The sequence below is a fragment of the Apaloderma vittatum genome, unplaced genomic scaffold (assembly GCF_000703405.1).
Source record: "Apaloderma vittatum isolate BGI_N311 unplaced genomic scaffold, ASM70340v1 scaffold16638, whole genome shotgun sequence".
NCBI lineage: Eukaryota > Metazoa > Chordata > Aves > Trogoniformes > Trogonidae > Apaloderma > Apaloderma vittatum.
The window spans coordinates 1-24,182 of NW_009729225.1; the positions used below are offsets into that span (position 1 = coordinate 1).

The 24,182-nt window shown below is 36.9% G+C and overlaps 1 protein-coding gene across 1 annotated transcript; it reads left to right on the forward strand.

Moving 5' to 3' along the window:
* Window positions 1-6,818: 6,818 nt before the first annotated feature.
* RAB3IP (RAB3A interacting protein) lies at window positions 6,819-22,771 on the forward strand. The gene is made up of 6 exons (XM_009874371.1): window positions 6,819-7,091; window positions 7,291-7,552; window positions 15,294-15,389; window positions 17,893-17,970; window positions 18,337-18,540; window positions 22,598-22,771. Exons 1-6 carry the CDS (start codon window positions 6,841-6,843, stop codon window positions 22,769-22,771), a joined length of 1,065 nt encoding a protein of 354 aa, XP_009872673.1. The 5' UTR covers window positions 6,819-6,840.
* The last annotated feature ends 1,411 nt before the right edge of the window (window positions 22,772-24,182 follow it).

Here is a 24,182-nt window from a genome sequence, read left to right on the forward strand (position 1 = left end):
CGGGGGGAGCTCGACTTGGCGGGGCTGCCCTCTCCTGTAGCGCTGCTGGTTGCTTTGGGGTCTCCGAGCACTATTGAGGTTAATACCGGGTTGCTGGTAAGGAGCCCTGTAAGCCGTAGTAGTTAGTAGCGGGGATTTCAGTTAACCTGGGTTTCGTTAAAGGCTGGGAAGGGAATTTCTGGTTACAGGTCTCTTGCAGGCGGTGAGCTGTGCGCTTAGGGCCGTGGTCCAGCCGAGGTGGTGGTGTTGGGACATAGGATGGACTTGATGATCTCGGAGATCTTTTCCAGCCTCAAAACTCTGTGATTCTGTGAAATTGGTGCTGCCCGAGTGCTGTTGCTCCGCTAGTTCCCCGAGGGTCGCAGGCTCTGGAAGCAGAACACCGAGTGGCCAGAGCCTTAATGATGCCCTCGGTGCTCGATGTGCTGACAAAAAGTGTTTTCATCGGTTTTAGAGTGTTGTCTGTTTTATTTGCAGATAGGGTTCTAAGCTTTACATTGCTTGATTTGTCCTCCGTATTCATTTGTAAGTGTGTTGGTAGGAAATCTCAAAACCAGTGATCTAGATAGCTAAAATAGTTAATCTTCCTCAGACTTGCTGTAACTGTGAAATTATCAGCTTTGCTTTTGAAGCAGATGTAAGGTTATTCAGTCTAGAAGCATGTATTGGCAGCTACCATCTGTTCAAATACTTGTATTCCTTAGTAAAATACAGGGTAAAATGTGAGGTCTTGTTGCTTTAATATTTTTGTTATTGTTCGTGTTATAGGTCTGTTTAATGGATTCTGGGAAGGGTTAAAGTCATGTCTTCTGAATTCGTGCTTTGGCAGTCATTCATCTGCTGTGCCTGGTTAACCTTACCTAGTGAGCAAAGGAGGATAAATAATTTACCATTCTCATTCTGCCTTTAATAAATAACAAATGGGAATGCACCTCACAGCTGCAACTGAAATATCCGTCTTGTTACATTATGTTTAAAAGGAGAACTTTCTTCTGTAGGAGAACAGTCACAATAAGCCTTTTGATTATAGACTGCCGCTATCACCATAGCTTTTATTGACTTGATTTAAAATTCATGTTAAATGCCAAATGAGCTGGTCTCTCACTGTTTCACTTATGTTTATGGGTTTTCCCAGAAAAGAAATGTATGCTTTGGAATTTTATTTTTAAGAACCTTTTTAATATGGCCTTTAAAATCTTGTTTTACTGTAACTTGACTAAAACTCAGATACTTTAATTACGCTGACTAATATGCTGACCTTTTTTTTTTCAGAAACTAAGAAAATGTTTCTTTAAATGCCTTTGCAGATATGTTTAGAAAGCTTTACGTATCATGAAAATTGTGATCATGTTTACTGAAGTTTACTGATGGAATATATTCAGTATTAACTGCGAGAGGGTCTTTAAGTCCAAGTCTTGGCAAGAGGGACACTGCACTCAGTCACTCTCTTCAGGCTTAAACCTGAGATGGGATTGCAAAGTTTTCCAAGATAAGGCAGAACAATGCTCCGTCTTAGAAAGAGCAGTGTCTGTAAAGGGAATCATATTTGCTGTTAAATTAACTTGGTTTAGAGTCTTTGTGAACCGAGTGGCATACTTTAAATGTTTACAATAAAAGTTTTCAGTATTGGACCTTGCAAAGCACTGATTTTTTTTCTCTCTAGTAAGAGGTGTACTATCTCCCAAACTCTAAACCATGTTTATTTATAAGTTTCACAAGCCTTTCATAAATATAGGTCACTGAATCTCCTGTGCTGCTTGTTTCTGTAAGAGAGGTACTTGCTGTCTACACGTGTACTTTCATAGTTGAAGATATCCCTATAATAAAGAGATTTTTTTTTTTAATCGTCAGTTCTGCAAACCAAAAATTCTTTTAACTTTATAGAATCTTGCCATCAAATGGACTGCATGTTTCTTTTAAAATAGTGTGAAATAGTGGTTTTGAATGCCTAACATTAGAGTAAGGAATAGAAAAAGACCCACACCATAGCATTATACGACAGTGCTAGATGGGAATGCAATAGAAGAATATTCTCTTTTTGAACAAAGTGTGGTTTTGCTAGGTCTTAAATTTTGAAACTTGCCTAACATACAATTTACCTTCTGTTAACCATCTTGTCTAATTTACAGTCTGTTGGTAAATATGTAGTGTAAGGTCACTTGCAAATAAAAGTAGAGTATGTAAAGACAGGAATAGTGCTTTCTTTTCCCTTGTGTCTTACTGACCCCAAAAATGTGTTGCATATTTGGACTCCTGAAGTGGAATTTCTATGATAATTGCTAAATTGTAAAGGTAGGAATATTTTGCAAACCTTAAAGAAATTCTTATGCCAGATCCTGAGTGGTGTTTGTGCAATGGACTGACATTGATAACGGTGTTCAGACTTGTTTGAGTTCTGTGGCTAAGCTTAGATAGAAAGCAGTTTAGGAAAAAAAATTCCACCAAACTTCTTTGTGCTGTGCCAACATCTGATGAATATCTCATACTAGACAGATGTAATTGAATTAGTTTTGAACTTTAAATTAATGTCCATATAAGCCTTACAATTTTACTTTTTAAGTTAGGTATAGATATGGAGTAGCAGTACTTAACTGCACTGCTTCTTTAGGAGTTATTTGTTAGTCCACTACTCTAATTCCATACTGAGTTCTTTAGAGCTTAAAACGTATTTCATTCCAGACTGTATAATGCCAAGTATTTCAAAACAGTTTTTTATAAACCAGCTGAGAAGAATGAAGGTCCAGTGCTGGGCTAATACCAGTCCTTTTGAGGGACTCCTACAAAAAATCCATTTCCCTATCCTCTTCCAAATTAACTAGAGCAGGTGTTGGAGTCTAATAAATGAAGTCCTTCAGACTTTATTACATTTTGAAAAGCCTGCTGCATGAAGATTGAAACACTCTAGCTATTAGGCACTTTTTTTTTTTTGGTAACTGCTAGCTAGTATTTGATTTTCATCAAAATGTGCAGAAACTTCTTTTTCGGTATGGGATTTTTTTTGCTTGAGTATGTAACGGTTCTGTCATGGTTATGCTCTTTAACAGTAAAGCTAAAAATGAGATTTTTGATGCCTTAAATCTTTGGTGCTGGCATTGTTTTTAAACGAGATATAACAACTAGGAGATTATTTAAAGTTGTCATCGTCAACCATTCTTTTACTTAAAAGCAATCTGTGAAAGACTAAGTTTGGGGTTTGTAGTAGGTGTTTTTCAATGATGTATATTTGTGGGGGGGTTATTTTTTTGTTTTTTAAAAGCAAACAAACAATAAATTACTGCTTTTCAGGGAGCCTTTTAGTTATTGACTGCTTTGATTCAGACAAGTAGTTGAACTCCTCTTGGAGTAATAACAGGAAAATTAGATTAAGCATTTTGATTTGACTGCTGTTGAAAATGTTCACAGTTCTTGATTCCTGTTAGAAGCCATAGAAACGTGTTAAACTGACTGTTGAACTTATTCCTGTGTAGCACATTTTCATTTAGTATTAGATAATGGATTTGAGCATAGCTTCCTCATGAAATTAAGTGGGTAGTGAGCAGTGCAAGTGTGGCAGTGGAGAAGTAATACACTGCAACATTTTGACAGCTTCCACTAAATTTGCATTATTTACAGATGGAAGTATAATGAAATCAATTTATTTTGTTGTTTCATCGTGATTTATTACAGTACTTGAATTTTGCATATCATCCAAGTTGCATACTATAAAATAAGACAAAACTAATCACATATTTGGTAGGCACTAATGCGCTGTTCCAAGCTTTCACCATGTATCAGTGTGGTAGGAGTATTAAGAAAATTCATGCTTTTGTTTAATAAGCGTGCTGCCCTGAAATGTCAGAATATCAGCTTTTGTTCACAGTAGCAGAATTACTACTAAAGAGTGCTGTGTCAACACTGATTTTTTTTTTTAATTTTTTTTTTAACACTCTGTTAGCTTGGCTCCTAGTAAAGCTCTCTGCTTACCATGTGCTTCGTGTTCCTTCACAGCAAGGCTGCTCATTGCTGCCTTAGTCAGTAGTATGAGGCTTTCCCCCAAGCTTGTGATCTTTAGTGACACTGAAATTTAATGTGCTTCCCTCCCTCCCTTTTGTTTACCATTACTTTGAAGAGTTCTTTCCCTGAAAGAGAGCTCCCCTAGCTTTTTTGCATGTACGTTTGGTTTTGTTAATGCGGAATGTGTGTTCAGCTGATGTGTTGGTAACAACATGATGGTGTTGGTGAGTCTCAAACCGGAGATATTTAATATGAGGTTTTTGGGTCTTGTATGGGTGTTGTACCCCCAGCTTCTGCCTGCTCCCTGCTAAGTGAGAAGTAATGCTAGGAAAGAAGAGAGTTGTGAATGGAAAGTGTTCTACACAGATGGTGTGCTTATGAGTGCCCATTTGACAGGCTATGGGAAAAGTTTAGCTGAGGGACTTTATTTTCAGCTCTTCCAGGAATAACTTGTGTAACTTTTTTACTTGCTGTATGAGAAAGAAGTTGTTTTTTGATAACTTGGAAGTTGTGCCCGGGTAACTTCTTGCTATCCATGGGGAAGGATTCCTTATCAGGAAGGGTAGTGTCAAGACAAGGGGTAATGGTTTCAAATTGAAAGAATGTAGATTTTGATTAGATATTAGGAAGAAATTCTTCACTGTAAGTGTGGTGAGATACTGGAACAGGTAGCCCAGAGAAGTTAAGGATGCCCCCTCCTTGGCAGTGTTCAAGGCCAGGTTGGACGGGGCTTTGAGCAACCTGGTCTAGTGGGAGGTGTTCCTGCCCATGGCAGGGGGGTTGGAACTAGCTGATCTTTAAGGTCCATTCCCAAACCATTCTATGATTTATTTACTCATAAATGTCTCCTGTCTGTTTAGGCTGAGATTAATATTTAATGTATAAACAGAGTGATAGTCTTGTAAATAAAATCCCATATTTTTTTTTCCTATTATGAACACTGCAGGGGATAGGCAGGTTAGCTGGAACAGCTGTGGGAAAGAAGTGGAACATTTCTCATACAAGTAGAAACATGTAGGTAGGATAGATTTAAAATTTTTTTAAAATTTTTTTTTTGCCAGATGTGCTACTTTACTTAACATCGATTGATGTGATAGTGCAGAGGGGGAGCTAGAAATGCATTTGAACATTTGGAAGATAACGAGCAGTTTTCTAGAAATTTTTCGCTGTGTGAGCCAGCGTGTGTTTCTGCACTTCATAATGTGGCTGAATTTGTGTAAATTATCATAAAGATATGGAATGGCAAAAATGGACTGTTCACTCTTTTATGGTAGGAAGGCTCCAAAGCACAAAACTGTGACAGTGTTTCTCTGTGTAAATCATTTTTTGTGCAACTGCTGTTGCTATTCAAGATAAGATAAATTTCTACATAAACCAGAGAAGAAACCCAAAATGCAAAAAAGTCTGTTTTTATTCATCTAAGGTTCTTTTTGTCCCTTAAGCCTGGGCTGTTTATTGGAGGTAGCTGGTGGTTTGTTTTTGTGTTTTTTTTCTTTTTTTTTTTTTTTTTTTTGTGGGAGCAATTAACAGAGACGGAGAAAAATTAATAGCATATTCTTGTTGGAACAAATTAATTTCTTGCATGTGTGCCTAACAGTGTGGTAAAGCACTTATTTAATATAGATATATTCACACTTTGGCACGATATTTGAAATGCAAAACAGTTTTGAACAGTGTTCTTTTAAGATGAGCAAAAAGTATTGCTGTAACTAAAAACATTGCTGCATGTGCTACTGAACATACATGTAAGCACATGGCATCATCTCTTCATGGTTGTGACCATCATCTTTCTAGATCTTCTCTCTGCCTCATCTCTTCTGGCAAGATCCAAGGAGATTTCTCTGTAAAATGCCACAGTTCTTTTTTTTGCATGTTAAGTATCTTTGTGAAGCCTTAATTTTATCTCTTCTTTATTTATATAGGAGAGAAAATATTGTGGGGTTGTTTGTTTGTTTTGTTTTGGTTTTTTTTTTTTTTTTTTTTTTTTACAGTGAATAACCACTGCTAAGTAATTCGTTCACAAATTTCTCCATACTGCTTGGAATTTATAGTTTTGAATCATGCAGAGTTTTTTGCGATCTCTGCTAAACTGCTGCAAAATAGCTTTCCATTGGGACTAGTACAATTCATGTGTTGTACTTTTTTCTACTGATCTTATGAAATACATCTGGAATGAGAAAAAAAAGTACTGTCAGTTACGTCACAATTCATAGTACTGTTTTACCTGTAATATATTATTGGTATGATACTTATTCACAGTTGTCATCATCACTTAATCACATGATGTATTAAAAACACATCATCATACTTTGTGAGAAGTCTTATTGGCTAGTTCTGTCATTTTGGTGAACTGTTACGAGATCAGATGTCTAATTTAACTGCTATGGACTCTAATTTATTCATTGATTTCTGTGTCTAGAGTATTTGCTTTGCTGAGATTAAAAGTGGAAAGTTTGTTTTAAATTTTTTTCTTACTAGCTCTTAGATCTTCTCTTTCATGAGCGCAACATACTTGTGTTTTGATACAAAGAAGCTCTAGGCTGTATTGCAGGTGACTTTGTTTTATGATAGAGGGTGTGTTCTTGATTTCATCATCCCATTTAGATGTGGGGTCTGCTGTTAGGTATTCTGGTCTTGACTCCGCTGTGTGGAAAAAACACTTTCCGTGGTTGACGTTCATACTTTTGCAGGAGTAGTTCACAGTTTCCATTATGTCGTGAAGTATTTTGAACGTATTTGTGTAGCTTTTTTTATTCAAACAGTTATCAGATAGAATTCAGTATTTTCTGTTTGCATTCTGATAATGTGATTATTTAATTCAGGCTTTCATATGATGAGGCTTTTATTATGGCCAGTGACCCCTTGGAAGGCTTTCATGAAGTGAACCTCGCTTCGCCTACTACACCAGATCTTCTTGGAGTAAATGAGCCAGGCACTCAGGAACAAACTACCTCGCCCAGTGTTATCTACCGACCACATCCTTCTGTTGTGTCCGTCACACCAATCCAACCCAATGCATTAAATGTTTCCGATCTTCCCACTCAACCTGTTTATTCATCTCCCAGACAACTGAACTGTGGAGAAGTATCAGGTGTCAGGTAAGTTCTGCGTGTCTTTTTGTTTAAATTGCTGATGCTTGTGTATTAAGTGTTTGCTTTACTGAAGATATAATTTTAATATTACTTACAATGTTATAGTATTAAACTATGTCCATGCATTCAACACCACTAATGCCATTTCTGAAATATTTCTTTGCAATGTATTATATAAATAAAAAATATATCACTCTCTTTACAGCATCAATGTTACCGACGCAGTACTTTGTTCTACCTCTGGACCCCAGGGTGGGTCATTCAATCACAGTAATTCCAGGAAGGAGAGCAATAACGTAGAGAGAGAGTTTTTGCAGGGTGCTACAGTAGCAGATGTTGCTGAAGGAAATGAAGATATTTTTGGGTTGAGTACAGACAGTTTATCTCACTTACGGAGCCCATCTGTACTGGAAGTAAGAGAAAAGGGCTATGAACGATTGAAAGAAGAACTTGCAAAAGCTCAGAGGGTAAGGCTCATTGTCTTGTCTCCTGCTTTTTCTCTCTTCAGTGGTTCTAATATTGCAGAATGGGTCAGAAGGTGCAGCCTAAGTCTGCTCATTTCTTAGAGAGTTATTTTATGTAGAGTTTTCTGAATGTATGAAGTGTTAATGTCTTAGAATTATTCTTTGATAATGTGTTTTGGTTTGTTTTTTTTCCTGCTGCCAATTAACCATGGAAAGCTTTTGGTGCAGTGTCTGGTTAAGAGTTTTTCTTTGAAATGTAGACCATTCCTTCATTAAGACATTTGAGAATAGGAGTAATTTTCTGTCAACCCATTGTTACTGTATAAGTATTTATAGACACTGATTATATACCTCTGGAGCCTTCTTTCTCCTCGAGTGTGAAAGAATAGCAAGTGTAATGGAATATAGAAATGTTTTATAACGGGGTGCTTGTGGTGTTTCATAGGGGAAAGCCTGCATAGGAAGGAAACAATCAAGATGTCACAGGTGTTCTTTAGAGTACTGCTACACCACACTTCAAATTGAATATGGGTACCTTTGAAGACACTGTGGCTCAGTTCATTAATATTTGTAAAGCGCTTTGTCTTGTTTGGATGAATAGTGCTATATAAATGCAAACCCATTATTTATCATTTTCATGTCACTCTGCTTAAACTTTTGAGTAGATTTTGTGCTGTTTGTGCCCTTTCCTCCCCTCTACATGATTCTATTCTTGGTTAGATTTAAGCTCGTCTTATCTTGCATTTGAACTACTTTTCCTGTTTGTTACCTCATCTTATGGAATGTAGTCATCATTTCTGTCATAGCTGCGTTTGTCCATGCTAATGTGAACCTTAAATATGGATTCTAACATCACTTCTGTGGATTGTTTTATTGCTAAATAGTTGCTTCTTTTGCTAATGTGTTAATTTGTTTAGTGTTTGACCACTAAAAGAAGACATTAACCTGAGCAACATTTGAGGACCTTGCATGTGAATATATAATCTTAGCAGTTAATTTTGGAACCTTAGAAATTAAGAACAAACTAAAATTTAAACTTTAGAAAAGATTTTCCAGCTCCTGACAGTGTACCAAAGTGCAGCTAACATTCTCGAAAACCACAACTCAGATCTGCTATTGTTCCCTTGGAATTATCTGAAAATCTTATTTGAGTTTATACCACTAAAAGATTGAAATGTTTTTTGTTTCATCACAAGATTTAAGGTCTTCTTAAGGAAATGGCATGAAGACTGCTAGCCCATACTAGCTGCAGGTTCCAGTGTTTTGGGTCTCGTTCACAAAAGCGATTCATCACTAACTGGAGACAGTTGATGTTAAAGTTTTGCTTATTCTCAACCCATTGGGTTGATTTGTACCAGCGTTCATACTAGATGGATAACTTTTGTCTACTTGTCTTCCTAAACTTGCACTGTTTCGCAATTGGTCAGTAACAAGAGTTATAGCAAGAGACTTCACAGACTATACAACAATAAACTCTATTCCTTCTGTAATAATCTTTCTTCTACTTGGTGTATGAGGACTAGTTTTTCCTATTTCTAATTCATCTCTGATTGCTTTCTTCTGAAAGTCATGGCTGTTCAGATAGGGCTCTGAGATTTTCAGTATATCATGCAGTCTTTAAACTTTTATTTCCAAATATAATCACTTTTGTAAATGAGTATGCGGTTTAAAAATCTATAGGGATATAGTATGTAGTGCTGGTATATAGCTGGTTGGTTTTTACATGATGGATTTACATTCTCTATAAGTCTCTGGGCTGTTTATTAGGAACAGTGAGAAAAAGGAGAATTACAATTTGCACTGTAATTTTGTGAGCTCACTGGGCCTAAAACCCTTACAGACTTTCCAGGAGTGAACAAAGTAAATACAAATTTGCTGTCTTGCATTTTTTCAGTTGTTCCAAATTTCTTGCCCAAACTGTATGCTATTGTGACATGCATTAAAGGTTGATTTGAATTTGTTGCAATTCTGATAGAAAGGGAACTAGAGAGGAAATAGGAATTTTGAAGCTTAGGGATCCACTTTGTAATTTTTGTTCATGTCTCTCCTTGGAGTGCAAATTTTTTTTTAATGTGCATTCATTTGTTTTATACTAGGAAATATATGTATAGCATGTAATTGTTAGACATTTAAGTAAATTCTTGAATAAATTCAGGAATAGAATAAAGAGGTGTGTGGTTGGTTTTTTTTTTTTTTTCCTCCTTTACAAAATGAACAGCATTGCTGGCAAAATTGTTCGAAAGAAGTGTCTTGGAAAAATTTGTTTCTTGATGAGAGGAAATGTACTTTCTACTTCAGTCTAGATTGGTTGTGTCACCAAATTGTGTCATAAGATTGGGAGAAAGGTCAGGTCAGAGGTAATAGAATGCAGGACAGCATTCTATTTTAATGAAGAGTATAAGATTGGACATACTTTTGCCTTATAATACCCCCTTTAATTAATAGATTGCCACTTTTTGTTGAAACCATCCAGGACATTTTTGCTTGTTTTTTTCATCACTTAATTTCTGGATTGCCACTTTTTGTTGAAACCATTCAGGACCTTTTTGCTTGTTTTTTTCATCACTTAATTTCTAGCTATATTCTGTAAAGTGGAGCTGAAAAGCTCTTGCTTTAGGTGATCTGAACCTTTCTCCTTGTTTTGCTACCCATGTAAAGCAGCATCAGGAAAATTGAGGTGGTGTTAAAAGGCTTAGTGATTCAATGCCTGGGATGTTATCTCCTCATGTCTCTATGCGTTTGCATTTTTTTCTGCCATATTTGGATTAAACTGTGTCACCGTGGTTACTGAAGGTGGATCCAACCACCCATAGATAACACCTGAGAGAAAAGCAATGGTCTTTTGATATATGATATTCCTCAATGTGCAGGTTTAGTGGAGTCTTTGCAAAGGAATAACTCTTGTTTTGCTTTTCATCTTAATTAACCAGCATGATGCATGCATTTTGGGTAGCTTGCTTGGAGTTTGAGCTGTGGCAGTTAATAGTCATGTTTTCCATGATTTTTTTTTTTGGTGTGATTTTGGCCCTCAAGTTATTTCCTTATCAGTCAGACTGTCAATATGATATCACCCGTGACTGCTGAGAGAAATGCAGGTTTCTATGTTGGTGTTTGTTTTCTGCTGGAGTGTTGAAATGATCAACTGTCACTGGTGGTCAGCCCCTCTCCTCTGAGGAGGAAAGAGCAGTCTACCAGAGATGTTGGTTGCAAATACTATATTTGGTTAGAGAATGAATTCCATGCTCCCCACAGTCTTTAGAGTAACATCTGCAGGCTTGCTGGTAATAAGTAAAACTATATTTGAGTTTTTGTAGTAGAAAAATGAATTACTGGTACTTCCCTAATAGAGTGAAATTGAGATGTTTTTCCAGACTGAAACAGTGATTCTTTTGGAAGAGATGATGGTATAGAATGTGGTATCCTAAATTCAGTGTAGCTTAAGAACCTGATCCTCAGATCTACATTTTTCTTTCAAAAGCTTCAATTTCTGTGTGCATTCTTCATCTCAGAAACTGAGTAATACAGTTTCATCTCTTGTCTTCAGCTCTTGTGTGTCGATAGAGCGTTTGAAGTAGATTTTTCCATTGTTCTGCCTGTATCAAAGAATCCAATGTATCAGAGGCTATTGCCACTATTACAGCGTTTGCACACAGGCTTACACTGCCAGTTAAATCTCTGTTTTTTCACACCAAGACATGACAGTTTAGAAATCTGCATGGATTAATGAAGAAATAGATTCACAATAACTAACTAGGAATTCCAGTAGTACTGTACAGTACATCCAGCATTTTAAAATTTCTGTTGTTGTTTGTTTATAAGTTAACAAACAATACAAATGAGGATGCTCCAGAATAATATACTGTCCCAGAGCTACACTGAAGAGTATGCTTTCAAGATTTTTCAAAACAAAATTGCAGTTGAATGTAAGGGTACTGGCTTGTTACTGTTAAAAATGTTTTCTGAAGGTGTTTTAGCAGTTCCTTGCCATCTTTGAGTGCTGAAAGTTTTCAGTTTCCACGTCTCTGCTGTTGTAGTGAGTGTATCGTAGGCACAGAAATTTTCTCAGGCAAGTAGAAGACTTACATGCATCTTTACCTGCGCCATAAGGTGCTAATTCAGTAGTTTGTGAAATGCTCGTATCTCTGATAAGATATTTTGGACTTTCTCTCACAATAAGCAACCTTGCAAATGTAGTTGCAATGGACTAATTTTTATGTAGCTTGTTTAACTTGAGGGCTGAGTAGAGACCAGTCAAATAGAAATGCATTCTAATATAAACACAAACTTTTTTTTTTTTTTTGACTACTTCAGAGTTCAGCGGTATCCTACAGTTTTGATTTTAGGTGATATCTGTAGAAAAATCTTCATTCTTGCCATGGTCTTCCACATCTAGTCCTGACTTGGTTAAAATGCTGAACTAGATGCAGAATGATTTTTCTTTCTAGAATTTAAAATATGCATGGTTTTGAAGCTGTAATTTGCCCTCCTTATCTCACTGGTACTTTCTAAAGACCCACCTCGTAGTCTATTTATGAAGATCAAAGTGAAATCGGCAATAATGGGACTCTGATACAGGATTGTTTAATTTTTTTTTTTAACTTCAAAGTTTTTTTTTTTCACACAAGTTTGAATTTTTACACTACCTGCTTTGGTAACTGTGTGTATTTGTCCTTTTTAATAGCTCATGTGCTTCATGTAGCTACTTTATCAGCACAGTATTGTGGGAAGGACTGCAGCAAGGATGATTGGTCTAGCATATGCAGTTGTCTTTTCCGCCTCTATATTGTGTATGTCTGGGAAGTCTCCAATAATGCCTCTAAGACACAGGCAGTAGTAATGTTTCTAATAACTGCTAAGCTTTTTGCCTTGGGCACTCTTTATTTCTGCCCTGCTTAAAAAAAAGCTTAGACTATTAAACATGCTTGGCAAAATAATGTGTTATATTATGCTCCTCCTGAATCATGTCATGGAAACTTGCCCAGTGTTTGACAAATCTAGCTAAGCAGCCATGCGTAATAGGCAGCCTGGTGTTGTCTGCTTTTTGTTTTCCTTAAGTAGCTTTACTTGTCTGCCTGAATTTTAATCTTAAACCCTCTAATCTTTCCAGTTGCAGGCAAAAATTTTAACCATCTTATTTAAAATAATGGATTGATAGTTGTAGTTCCAAAGTGAACCTGAGGTAGTTCTGCCTTCGTTTAATGAGTTTGATGACTCTTAACCTGAATATTAATATAACCTCTTTTTAAGATATATTGAAGTGTGTGTAGCATTTTCCTTAAAATCAGGAAAACAGCCCAAACAAAATCTATTACTGTATTCTCTGCATTTATAGGAACATGTGAAACTTGGGCTTTAAACATTTTGCATCAGAATCTTTCATTTTTTTATTAAGAACCATACTTTGTAGGGGAAGCACTTTAAATCAACCCCAAACTAATTAATTAAATTTTGCTTCTTTTTTTTTTTTACCTCCTGTTTTTTCCAGTATTTTTTTCTCTGTTTTATTCTATTCCTTTTTCCTTCTCTTACCTCCAATTGTAGCTATATTCCTGTGTAGGGGTTTTTTTGGTGTTGTGGGTTTTTTTTTTTTTTTTTGAGAGATGGAATAGTGAATAGAATAGTAGTTAGTGAGTAAGAGTTGAGTACTATCTGAGAAATATCATGCTTGGGAAAAAACATCATTTAAGTAGTACTTTCAAAATAATTAAAAGGTTGCATATGGAAAGTAAAAACTCAAAATAGCACACAAACTAGACTGAAAATAATTCAAAATAGTCAAAATGTCCAAAATTAAAATCAAATAAAATGGAGAAATAATGCCTTTGCTACTAAATGAGTCTAGAACAGTCCTTAAACACTTGTTATTTGTTTAACTTGAAGTCAAACAGGACCCTTCATCTTAGAGGAAAATCTATTGCCAGTTTCACTGCAGAAGTTGAGAGCAAGAGCTAATAGCATGCTGCAAGCCAAGATGTAGATTCTCACATTGTTACGTACAACATTACTCAGTGATGAGGCTTTGAGGGAAATCCCAACCGCCTCCCAGAAACACAAAGGAAGCTGCCATTTGCTGAGTCTGTAGTGACTGACCTCCCAGTTTTCTGAAGGCAGCTGTTTTCTTTACTGGTTTCTTAGAATCATTAAGTTGGAAAAGACCTCTAAGATCATCAAGTCCAACCATCAACCCAACACTACCATGACCACTAAACTGTGTCCTGAGGTGCCACTTTTTTTGAATGCCTCCAGGGGTGGCGACTCCACCACTTCTCTGAGCAGCCTGTTCCAATGCTTCACCACTCTTTCAGTAAGAAATTTTTGCTAATATCCAATCTAAACCTCCGCTGGCGCAACTTGAGGACATTTCCTCTTGTCCTGTTCCTAGTTACTCTGGAGAAGATACCAACACCCACTTCACTACAGCTTCCTTTCAGGTAGTTGTAGAGAGCAATAAGGTCTCCCCTCAGCCTCTTCTTCTCCGGGCTAAACACTCACAGTTCCCTCAGCTGCTCCTCATAAGGCTTGTTCTCCAAACCCTTCACCAGCTTCGTTGCCCTTCTCTTGACCCACTCCAGCACCTCAGTGTCTTTCCTGTACTGCAGTGCCCAAAACTGAACATGGTACTCAAGCTGTGGCCCCACCAGTGCCAAGTAGAGGGGCACAAGGTTTTTCAAAGCCAATTATTTTTGGAGTCTTTAATGTGTCAGTGACAGGCTTTGGTCCTGCATTTCAGAAGCCATGGTAGTGCAATAGCTGCCTTGGCAAGGGAAAAAAGAGGAAGAGGAGGAACAACTAGATGGGGATGGGAGGAGAGTTATGGCACAAAATAAATGCTTGAAAGGTCAGAATGGACTGTCTGCTGCCTTTCTTTGCCTTTTTTTTCTTCACCCTTCTCTTGCATTAAACCAGGGTTTAATGGTTGGGGAATGTGAGGAACTCTTCTTTCAAACTGCTTGCTGAACTTTCTGTATTTCTCTGCAAATTACCCCACTTTTCCTTCAGACTTGGGACAGTACAGATGCAATTGGGCTTCTGCAACCCTTTCACTGGCAAATCTGTGTTAAAGTAATACTGTAAAAGTGCTATTGCCAGGTCTTCACTCAGTTTTTAGTGGCATAGACAAATAACACTTAGAATGTCATTAAATTGCCTTTATTTAATTGTATGTATCTGCATAAGCAAGAGCAAGGATATAGTTACAATATGATTTTGGAATTGTGTTAGTTTTAAGGAGATATGCAGGAGACAATATCTTTAGTAAAATATGCTTTAAGATTATTTTAGAATTGAGGATTATCTTGAGATGAAGGTGGTTTGATTTTTTTTTTTTTTTTTTTTTTAAAGAAGTACTTTCTTTAAGTGTTTGTAAAGGAATGAGTAAACAGAACTGGTATTCTGTCTGTCCCAATATTGAATTTGATCTATCTTTTAAGTGAATTTAGTCTTGTTTACTTTTAGGCAAAAGAGCTTTTTTTACTTCAGAGTATTTTGGAAATGCTGATGTCTAGCTTAGAGATTACTTTAGATTGGCCTGGTATATTTCTGTATAGCAGGAGGAAATAGCTATGTGTGTACAATATTAATTGCTTCTAGTATTAAAATTAATATTTTAAAGGCTTTGTTTAGCAAAGGTTTTATGTTCCTCTGATTATTTTTTTTTTCTTTTTTTCCCCCCTCTCTGGTATTAGATTTAAAAGGCCAAAGTACTACTCTTAAGTCAGAATAAATAACTTTCAATTTTCCATAGGAGCTGAAGTTAAAAGATGAAGAATGTGAAAGGCTTTCTAAAGTGCGAGATCAACTTGGACAGGAATTGGAAGAACTTACAGCTAGTCTGTTTGAGGTTTGTTGGAGTCTTCGATGTGATATACTTAAAGGAAGCTGAGACAGATGTTTTATGTAGAATATGCTGAATTTTTCTGCAATAAGCTTATAAAGGGATTTCTGTCCTGAAGACCCAGAATGTGATGAATTAGAGGCTTAAGAGCAAGCAGTAGACTTCTCGTTTAGATGAAAGAGACCTTGTTGAGCTCGTCAATCTGCCTAGACACAAAATGAAGAAAATAAGGAAAATATATCAGAAATCTTTAAACTATTTAGGCTTATTTTTTGGCATAACTATTTTGAGAACTTCTGTCTGACAACAAGGCTATCTAGATGAGAGCTAAATTTGGGGTTGCCATAGTGACTAAATAAAAAAATAACGTAGTTCCAGATCAATGGAGGTAGCAAGTCTATAACTTAACCATGCTTTCAGCTTTTGAATTTTGGGTCTGGCAGAATGTACTCCCACAAACTCGAAAAACATTAATTCTGAGTGCCGCGCCAGGGTGGAACCCGGTTACCAAGTGAGAAGCCTGAATTTGAAGTGGGAAATTTTCATTTGAAAAAAAAGGCAGTAGAGCCAGCAAAGATGCTGAGCTTGTATTACACAGAAAAAAAAATCTTAAATCCATCCTTGAAGCGGGTTCAGTTCTCATTTTATCGTAGGAGTATATATAGGAATGCCTAGACAGTAAATTGTGATACCTATAACTGTCGGAATACGTTTTGTAATGTGGAGCTGGTTTATATGTTTGACAAATCTTAAGTGCTGTTTTTCAGCATATGCATAAAGATACAACATTAGGAATGCTTTAGAAGCAGTATTTAAACTCATGATATTGTATTGATGTGAAAGTGCTATTAAAACCCTGAAAATAACAACATTCAGAAATCAAATTACAAATTGCTCTCAGAGTTGGGATTGCATTTTGTTTCATCATCTCAGTAGGGCAAAGTTCCTTTAAAATATTAAGCAGTTCCTGTGTGTAGAGAATAAATGGGAGGCTGGAAAGGTACTTTTTAGCATATATACTTGTTCAGATTGCTGGGGAGGAAAGTGTTGGGCAGTTATTTTAACTGTAGAGGAATAAAAATAAAATTATCAGTGAAATTTTATATTGATGACACTTCATAACTTAGAACAGTCTATTGATTTATTAAAGCAATGTTTGAAATATAGCACATTGGTAATAATTGTTTTGAGTTTTAATTATTTGGAACTTTTGTGAGCATGTCACTTGAATTCTCTTTCATGATAAGATTTCATTAAGAGGCCTTAAAAAACCACACTGTTAAGGTTTCTTGATTTTTGTGCTGAGATCTGCAGCCCTAGAATTCACATTCTATTCTGAATCCCACTAATTTCCGTGACTGTGTAAGTGGATATGCTAGAGCTTGTGTTAATGCATCCCAGTGGAGGGTGGAGACTTGTTTTGCACAGCTGGGTGTATGTATTACATTATTACACTGTAAGAGCACTGTGACATGCTTTGCTTTCAAAGGTGCATCACTAAGCAGAAACTGCATGGTCAATGTTAAATGTATTTGTACACATTGTATAAATGTGTATGTTCCCATTCCTGCATGTGTCTGTTGTTACGTAAGAGAATTTTACAAACCCATGTTACACAGCTGTGTGGTATGCCAGTGGGAGCCAGATCTTTTGGTATGATGATGTATCAACTTTTTTGTTTTATTTATATAGCGTCCAGATACGTGCTAGGCGCTTTACAGATATGAGAAAGATCTTATCCCAAGTAATTTAGTCGGTGGCCCCGATCTTGCAGTCTTTGTTGCCTTCAGTAAGTACCAAGTAAGAAGGGTAATTTGATCATAGGTGCAAATTGCTGGATCAGAGCCTAAACAAATACATTATGTAGACAAAAGGCTTAGAGATATGAGGTAGAAGGAAGTTTAAAAAAATCCCCAGTCCTTTTATGCTTTCTTCTTTATTGGCTTAGCCTTGTTTTCCTACTTGGGTTGTTTTTTCTCTACTTAAGAAATGTTATTATTCCACAAGCTATTTTTAAGCTGTTGCTTTGTCTGTTTTATTGATGGTAAGAATTTTGACCTCATAGTTGTTTGACCAGTTCCTTCATACAGAAATTTACAGTTGACTAAAACTGGTTATTCTGGCTAGAAGGAGGGAGAAGTTCTTTTGAATGTCCTACTGTGCCCAGGTTGCTTTTGTTGCTACTGGTTGAGTCTTTCTCTTGAGGGTCAAGGAACTTGACTTGGCAGCCACTGAAGTGTGACCGGAGCCTGGTGTTGGTGACAGGTATTGTTCCTGCTGGAGGGAGGTGGGTGGGGTTGCTGAATTTGCCAGAGGAGAAGAAACTCGGTGGGCCAGTGATGAATCCAAATGATAGATTTGTAGCCACATTTTGGTATGTAACTATTTAATTTCAGACTGTTGCACAGCTTACTGTTTGCAAGTAGTCTCTGTGAAGCAAAAGTATGCCCTTAGGTTTTAATTTTTTACTGGATTTTGTGCATTTACACTAGCTAAATATTCTTTGTAGGAAGCACACAAAATGGTTAAAGAAGCTAATGTCAAACAAGCTGCAGCAGAAAAACAGTTAAAAGAAGCACAAGGAAAAGTGAGTTTTTTCCAGTTTGCTTGCTTTATCTTTTTCACGTGGTTATAAATCTAAAGTGTGAATCAAAGATGTAAATAGAGAATAACCTGTATGCGTTATTAAAGTAAATATTAAGTTGTTTTGTGTCACCTTGACATATTCTTAGCGAATGTTTTTGGATCCAGCTGATGTTTCAGCATCATATCAGTTAGGTAGCACGTTGTATAGGAAGACAGTGTTACTACCGTATGCAGTTGCATAGGCATCTGATAGAAGATAAAAACTTGATTTGGACAGAGATAAATGGAAATTTTGTTAAATAATTTAATGTGTTAATAGCCGAATATATTTTTTATTTGTTAATGACTTTCCTTCTCCCTGCTCCAGATTGATGTCCTCCAGGCTGAAGTAGCAGCATTGAAAACACTAGTACTGTCTACTTCACCGACATCTCCCACTAAGGAGTTTCAGCCTAGTGGAAAAACTCCTTTTAAGAAAGGCCACACGAGAAACAAGAGTACAAGCAGTGCTATGGGCGGCAGTCATCAGGACCTTACCATGATGCAGCCAATTGTAAAAGACTGTAAAGAGGTAACAGTTCAAGGATTGTCCTCTTTTTGCTGACACGTTTGCTTGATTATTTAGTTTTACTCACAGTAAATCTGGTATATATTCAGCCTTCATGTAATACTATTTTAGAGATAATTTTCGTGAAGGAAAGAAAAATTTTAATACAAAACAATAGATAGTGAGTTTTACAAGACTTGTTTACCTTAAAATCATTGAGGGAAGATAAGATTTGAAATATTGGAATTAATAATTTAAAGATGGGAATTTAAAAAAAAAATAAAAAAAATACAATATGACTGAATAATGAGTCCTGGTAGCTTTTTTATGAAGTCCATTACTGAAAGTTCATAAACTTGCATAAATATTTCATAAACTGTCATAGAAAAGAGGAAGAGTCATTTTATAGATTGATAATGGGTGAAAGAAGCCAGGGAAAAGACAGAATCAATGTTAGGGAAGAGATGGTGAATTACCACTGGAGTCCCAGAGGGGCCTGTGATTATTATTATTATTTTTTTAATCTCATGTAATTGAAATTGGGGAAATAATGAGGCGACAGGTTGGTGCTCAAGTCCTGGCAATGGCGGTAGCAGAAAGTGATGAAAGAGTTGAGAGGGATCATACTATACTGAGTGGTTGGTAGAAGAGTAGATGAAACTAAGAATCAATAAATGAGAAATTGAGGCATCTAGGGAAAAAAAGTGCAGCTCTAGCCGACATGCAGTTGGGGACTTAGAAATAGCTACGTTGTGCTCGGGGGAAAAAACAATTAGTGTGCTTGTGGATGATTCTCTGAAAATATAATCTCCATACTTGGTGATGGTCAAAGACCCACAGACCCTTAGATGGTGTTAGGAAAGGAATAAATAGCAGAACAAAAAATGTTATAGTGCTGTATAAATGTGTACTAAATGTGTGTGTCTGAGCATGCAGCTATGATACTTTTCTTTGAAAGGACATAATGAAAGTATGAGGAAGTGTGACATAGATGGTCAAACCTGTGGAAGTATTTCTGTGTAGAGAGACACACTTGAGGTAGAACAAAAATCTATACAATCACAAGTGACTCGGGGAAGATGCATGGTGAACAAATAGGAATGATTTCCTGTTATACGAAAACTTTGGAAGCTAGAAGGAAAATCAGTTTCAATGAGTATGTAATGAAACTTTACAACTCCTTGTCATGAGGTAGGAAGATTATAAATGTGTTCAAAATGCAGAGAGACAAAAGAAAAACTTGTCAAGTCATATAGAAGATGAATATGGTATTTGGTTCAGGAAGCTTTAACTGCAGATTGCAAGAAGTTGGGAGGCTGTAAAATGAAGACATGTCACTGTCTTTCCTCTCATACTCCTCTGCAGCCAGCTCTCTGACTGCTGCCTGTTGTCAGGGGGGTGACAGTCTAGCTGGATCTTTAATATGATTTACAGTGACCATTTTTATACTTTGTTTTGCCAGTGATCAGTAAGTGCATTGGTACACCTTTTTACTCCAAATCTAGAAAATAAAGGCCTTCTCCAGTTTGTCTTTCGGACTTGGGGCAGAACTGTAGTTCCCATCCTTTCTTGCTTAATGACCTTGCCACTCAGTTAGGTTATGCTTTGCACGTTGTTGAGTCTGATTTGGAGTGACTCAGCTTCACAAGCGGGGCTGAGAGTACCCTCGGGGGCGTCGTGGTGTGTGGTACAGCTCCGGACCCTTCTGGAGAATTTACCACCCAGAGCTTTGGATTTTGAGATGTTGGTTGGAGCTGGGTGTAAATACGTGTCACCTCTCAGGTTTCTCTGTCGAATTCTGTAGACAGAATTAGAGTGGCTCTCTGCCTGCCCTAAGTTGCAGTGGAGCCAGAAGGGTGCCAATATCCCATAGAAGTACTTCTTAGCATATGGGAGTAATCTCTGGGATGAGCAGACATGTCTAATTAATTTAGGCATTAACAGGAATTAGGCACGCTGAATAGCTGCCTGGATCTTAGGCAGGCAGGTAGCATCCACTCAGCATAAATGCTGATGCAATTGTGTTCAAAGAGCTGAAATATTTCTCTGATGTTGTATTTTACTGTAAAATGAGAACTTTAGTAATATTTCTAGTTAAATTTTTTTCAGTTGGCTGTGTATTTAGTTGCAGGTAATCAAAACTTTGATGTAGTGAAAGCGTAAGTAAAGGGAAGGAGGAGATAGACATGGACCAGTGTAGACTGAAAAGGAAGAGCATCAAGCTATGTTCACTGAGCAGTTCTTTCAAGGCAGCTTCTTTATAAATTGCAGAGGGAAATTTAGTTAAATCTAGAAAATAACCAAGTTAAGAAATGCAGCTTACTTTCTAGAGTCATATAGTACAAATCACAAATGGCCTTTTTTCCAAAAAATTGTATTCATTTTAAAGCAAGACCTGAGATGGGTTTTTAAGGTATGGAAAATGTTCCTTTAGGGAGCAAGTTACACCTATTGAATTTCAGTTGTACACTGAGGTTGGTGGCTTAGCAACCAGAACATTTATGGACTGGCTTAATTAAGTGTAATGCAAGTAGGTCTGATGGAAAACAAATTTGTCAGTCTAATTTTTGTAGATTCTTTTCCAAGAAAAAACAAAAATGACAAAAGAACTCCCCAAAATATGTATGTAAAACAATGGCAAAGTGCTGGGAGCTCAGAGAAGAGGTAATGCATGGGGAAAGAATGAGAGACTGAAAGAGCTTACTTCCAAGCAGCGTACTGATCTTTTTCATAGGATTAAGAATAAATTATTTTTTTGCATGTGTTATTTTCTCTCTTTCGTCATCTCATATTATTTCTATCTAACAGTACAAAATTTTGAAATTGCATCTTGGCTTATCTTTGGCCTGCAGCATATGTCCCTTTCTGTAGCTTTAGGTTTAGGTTTTAGGAGCATAGATCTGCTGTAGTACAAGAAAGTACAATTAAACAACAACTGGTTGTTAAATCCCCAGGAGGGGAAAGGCGCTGAAGCACGTGTCGACAGAACGTCAAAACCAATCTGAGGATGGTGTCGCATGTCCCGTTGGGGACTGGCATTTGTCTTTTACGTTAGATTAGGAGTTTGTGTCGGGCGCACCACTCACCTTGGTTCACATCTTGGGGCAGAGGTGGTGCCTGTGAACAGAATCCTTCCTGAGTAACCCTAAAGCAGGTGATGTGCTCTGGGAGTCCCTCGGTGTGCTCCAGCTGTCAGTGGGTCGCTGTCCCATGGGATAGGCTCTCCCGTGATGAAAATGTGGATTTTAACAGCGATCTAGTGCTGGTCTCTTGAACGCCTTCGCACTGCTGACGTGATCTCAACATGGAGATGACAAAAGAAGGTGCTTTCAAAGCAGAGAAACCATCAAAGCAGAGAAACCATCTCTTCCTAACGCAGAGCATGTTTTCTCCTGGAGTGGTTTGATGGGTTGTTTTAGTATTTCTCCATTGACTAGGGGAGGTGGCTCATAAATCACACTCAGTGAGTATATTTGTCTTCCTGTTGTAGTACGGTGTAGGAGAGGGTTTGGGCATAAAGATTGAAAATGAAGAGTATAGTTTTAATGGATTTGTATATTGAATTCCTATTTTCCTATATTAGTGTATTTAGTGTGTTAAATGCCTATCAGAGTGCTATATTCACTTGCAGGGTGAATGTATAAGATACCTAGGATTGCAGTTTTCCGTAGATTTCTCTGCTTTTCTGTAACTCACAGAAATAGAGAAGGACTAAAATACTGTAATGAAGATACCTGGAGAAGAAATTTTTTTGGGAGGCTATTTTCTGAGGTTTTCCAAAGTTGTCCTGGAAGCTTAGGAAATAGGGGAGAGAGGTAATTAGCTTGTCTGTGGTGGCGTGGTGACCAGTGAATGTATTACCTCTGTGTCTTGAACATTATATGTTTTGATTTGCTTTTATTTGCAGTCTTAGGAAAGTGGGTTTAAGGTGATGTTCATAGCTGGGGCATGATAGCGTTCTTTCACAGTGCAATGGAAAGCATTTACTTTTAGTGCTTGTTATTTGTCTGTGGATATGTGCAAATGGTAGACACTAGTGTGGTAACTGCAGTAATAAAATACATGAATTTTTGTGTTCTAGGCTGACCTGTCTTTGTACAATGAATTTAGATCTTGGAAGGATGAGCCTACTATGGACAGAACATGCCCTTTCTTGGACAAAATTTATCGGGAAGATATTTTTCCATGTTTAACCTTCTCAAAAAGTGAGGTAATGGAAATAGGCCAAATGTGGTCACTGACACTTTTCCCATAAATATGTTACATGAATACTGCATTAAAAATGTTTTTATATAAAGTTGAACAATTTTTGCTTTAAGAGTGTGACAATTTACAGCGAATTGTTGACGTTCAGTCTGGAATGTTGAAATGATCATTCTTTGTTCACCATTATGCTATTCCAGATATGGTGGTTTTAGGTCTTCTCCTTCAAATGTTACTGCTGTCTGGAAGAATCTGATATTTGTAGGAATGGATGGTGTGTTTTTCCCCCTGATATTTCAAAGCTAATGTTTTGTACAAGTAGTGTCCTGTCACTGTCTCTTGTTGATATAGAGGGCAGTAGAGACCAATGTATTTGATTTTGTGGACCATTTTTCTCTCGTATCATTTGAAGCAGACTGCAAGCATAGCCTGAGTGTTTTCTTGGAGAGAGGTTTGGGTTACAAGAATTAGACTTTGGGGTTTGATGTGATTCAGTGAGAGGCAGTTTGGGAATATGGTTTTAGGTGAAATAAATTACGAGACTTCTTTTCCTTGTGTTATTCCCACACGCTGTTCCATACAGAGGAAAGACTAGAGTTTAACACATGCTGGGAATAATGCGGAACTGATTCCAGCTCCAACTGCTTTACTTAGTTTTCATTCTTAAGCAGCATTTACAGGCTGTAGTTGTGATATCAGTCTTTAGGGTAAAGGGACCATAATCTTAGGTCTCTATTAAAGTAAGAATAGCAAATTTTAAAGCCCTCAGTCATGGTATTTTTTTCCCCCAATAAAATTGAACACTTCACATGGAAAATGTTGTATTTCCTTTGTAACATTTATCTGTTGTTTTCATGTAGTGTTATATTTTTCCCCATGCTTTTCATCTGCTTTTACTTGCTGGGCATAAGCATGCGCAATCTTTTAGTTCGTTATAGTTGATGTACAGCATCATATGAACCTCTCCCACTAAAAAGTTTACTTGGTTACTACGGAAATTAAATTGCTTCTGCAGTATGTGTAAGTAGGCCATCCTATTGTCTTTCCCAGCAACTTAATTTTTCTTGTTTTTTTCCCCCTGCCTCAGTGGTGATACAATTACTGTAGATTTGTATTTCCTGCTACGGAAAGAATGAGGTTTCTAGCACTTGTCAGTTCTATCAGTTATTGTTTCCAGATGCTTTGTGTAGTGACGAACTTCTGTTTTCACTTGATTCATCAATAAACTAACGTGCATTTAAACCAAATGATAAACTACACTGTATTTTTGAATAATTGGAAATATAGTTTTGTGAATGGTCGAAGTATTAGATTATCTCTCAGTAGCCTCATGTGTATGTGTAGTGTTTTCTTTTGCTTTTGGGAGGTGGCAGAGAGAATATTTCATCCAACCTACTTTAATGTTAACATTCTGTTTTTAAAATATTCAAAGTACAGTAGAAAAGTATTTTTGTTACTCAGAG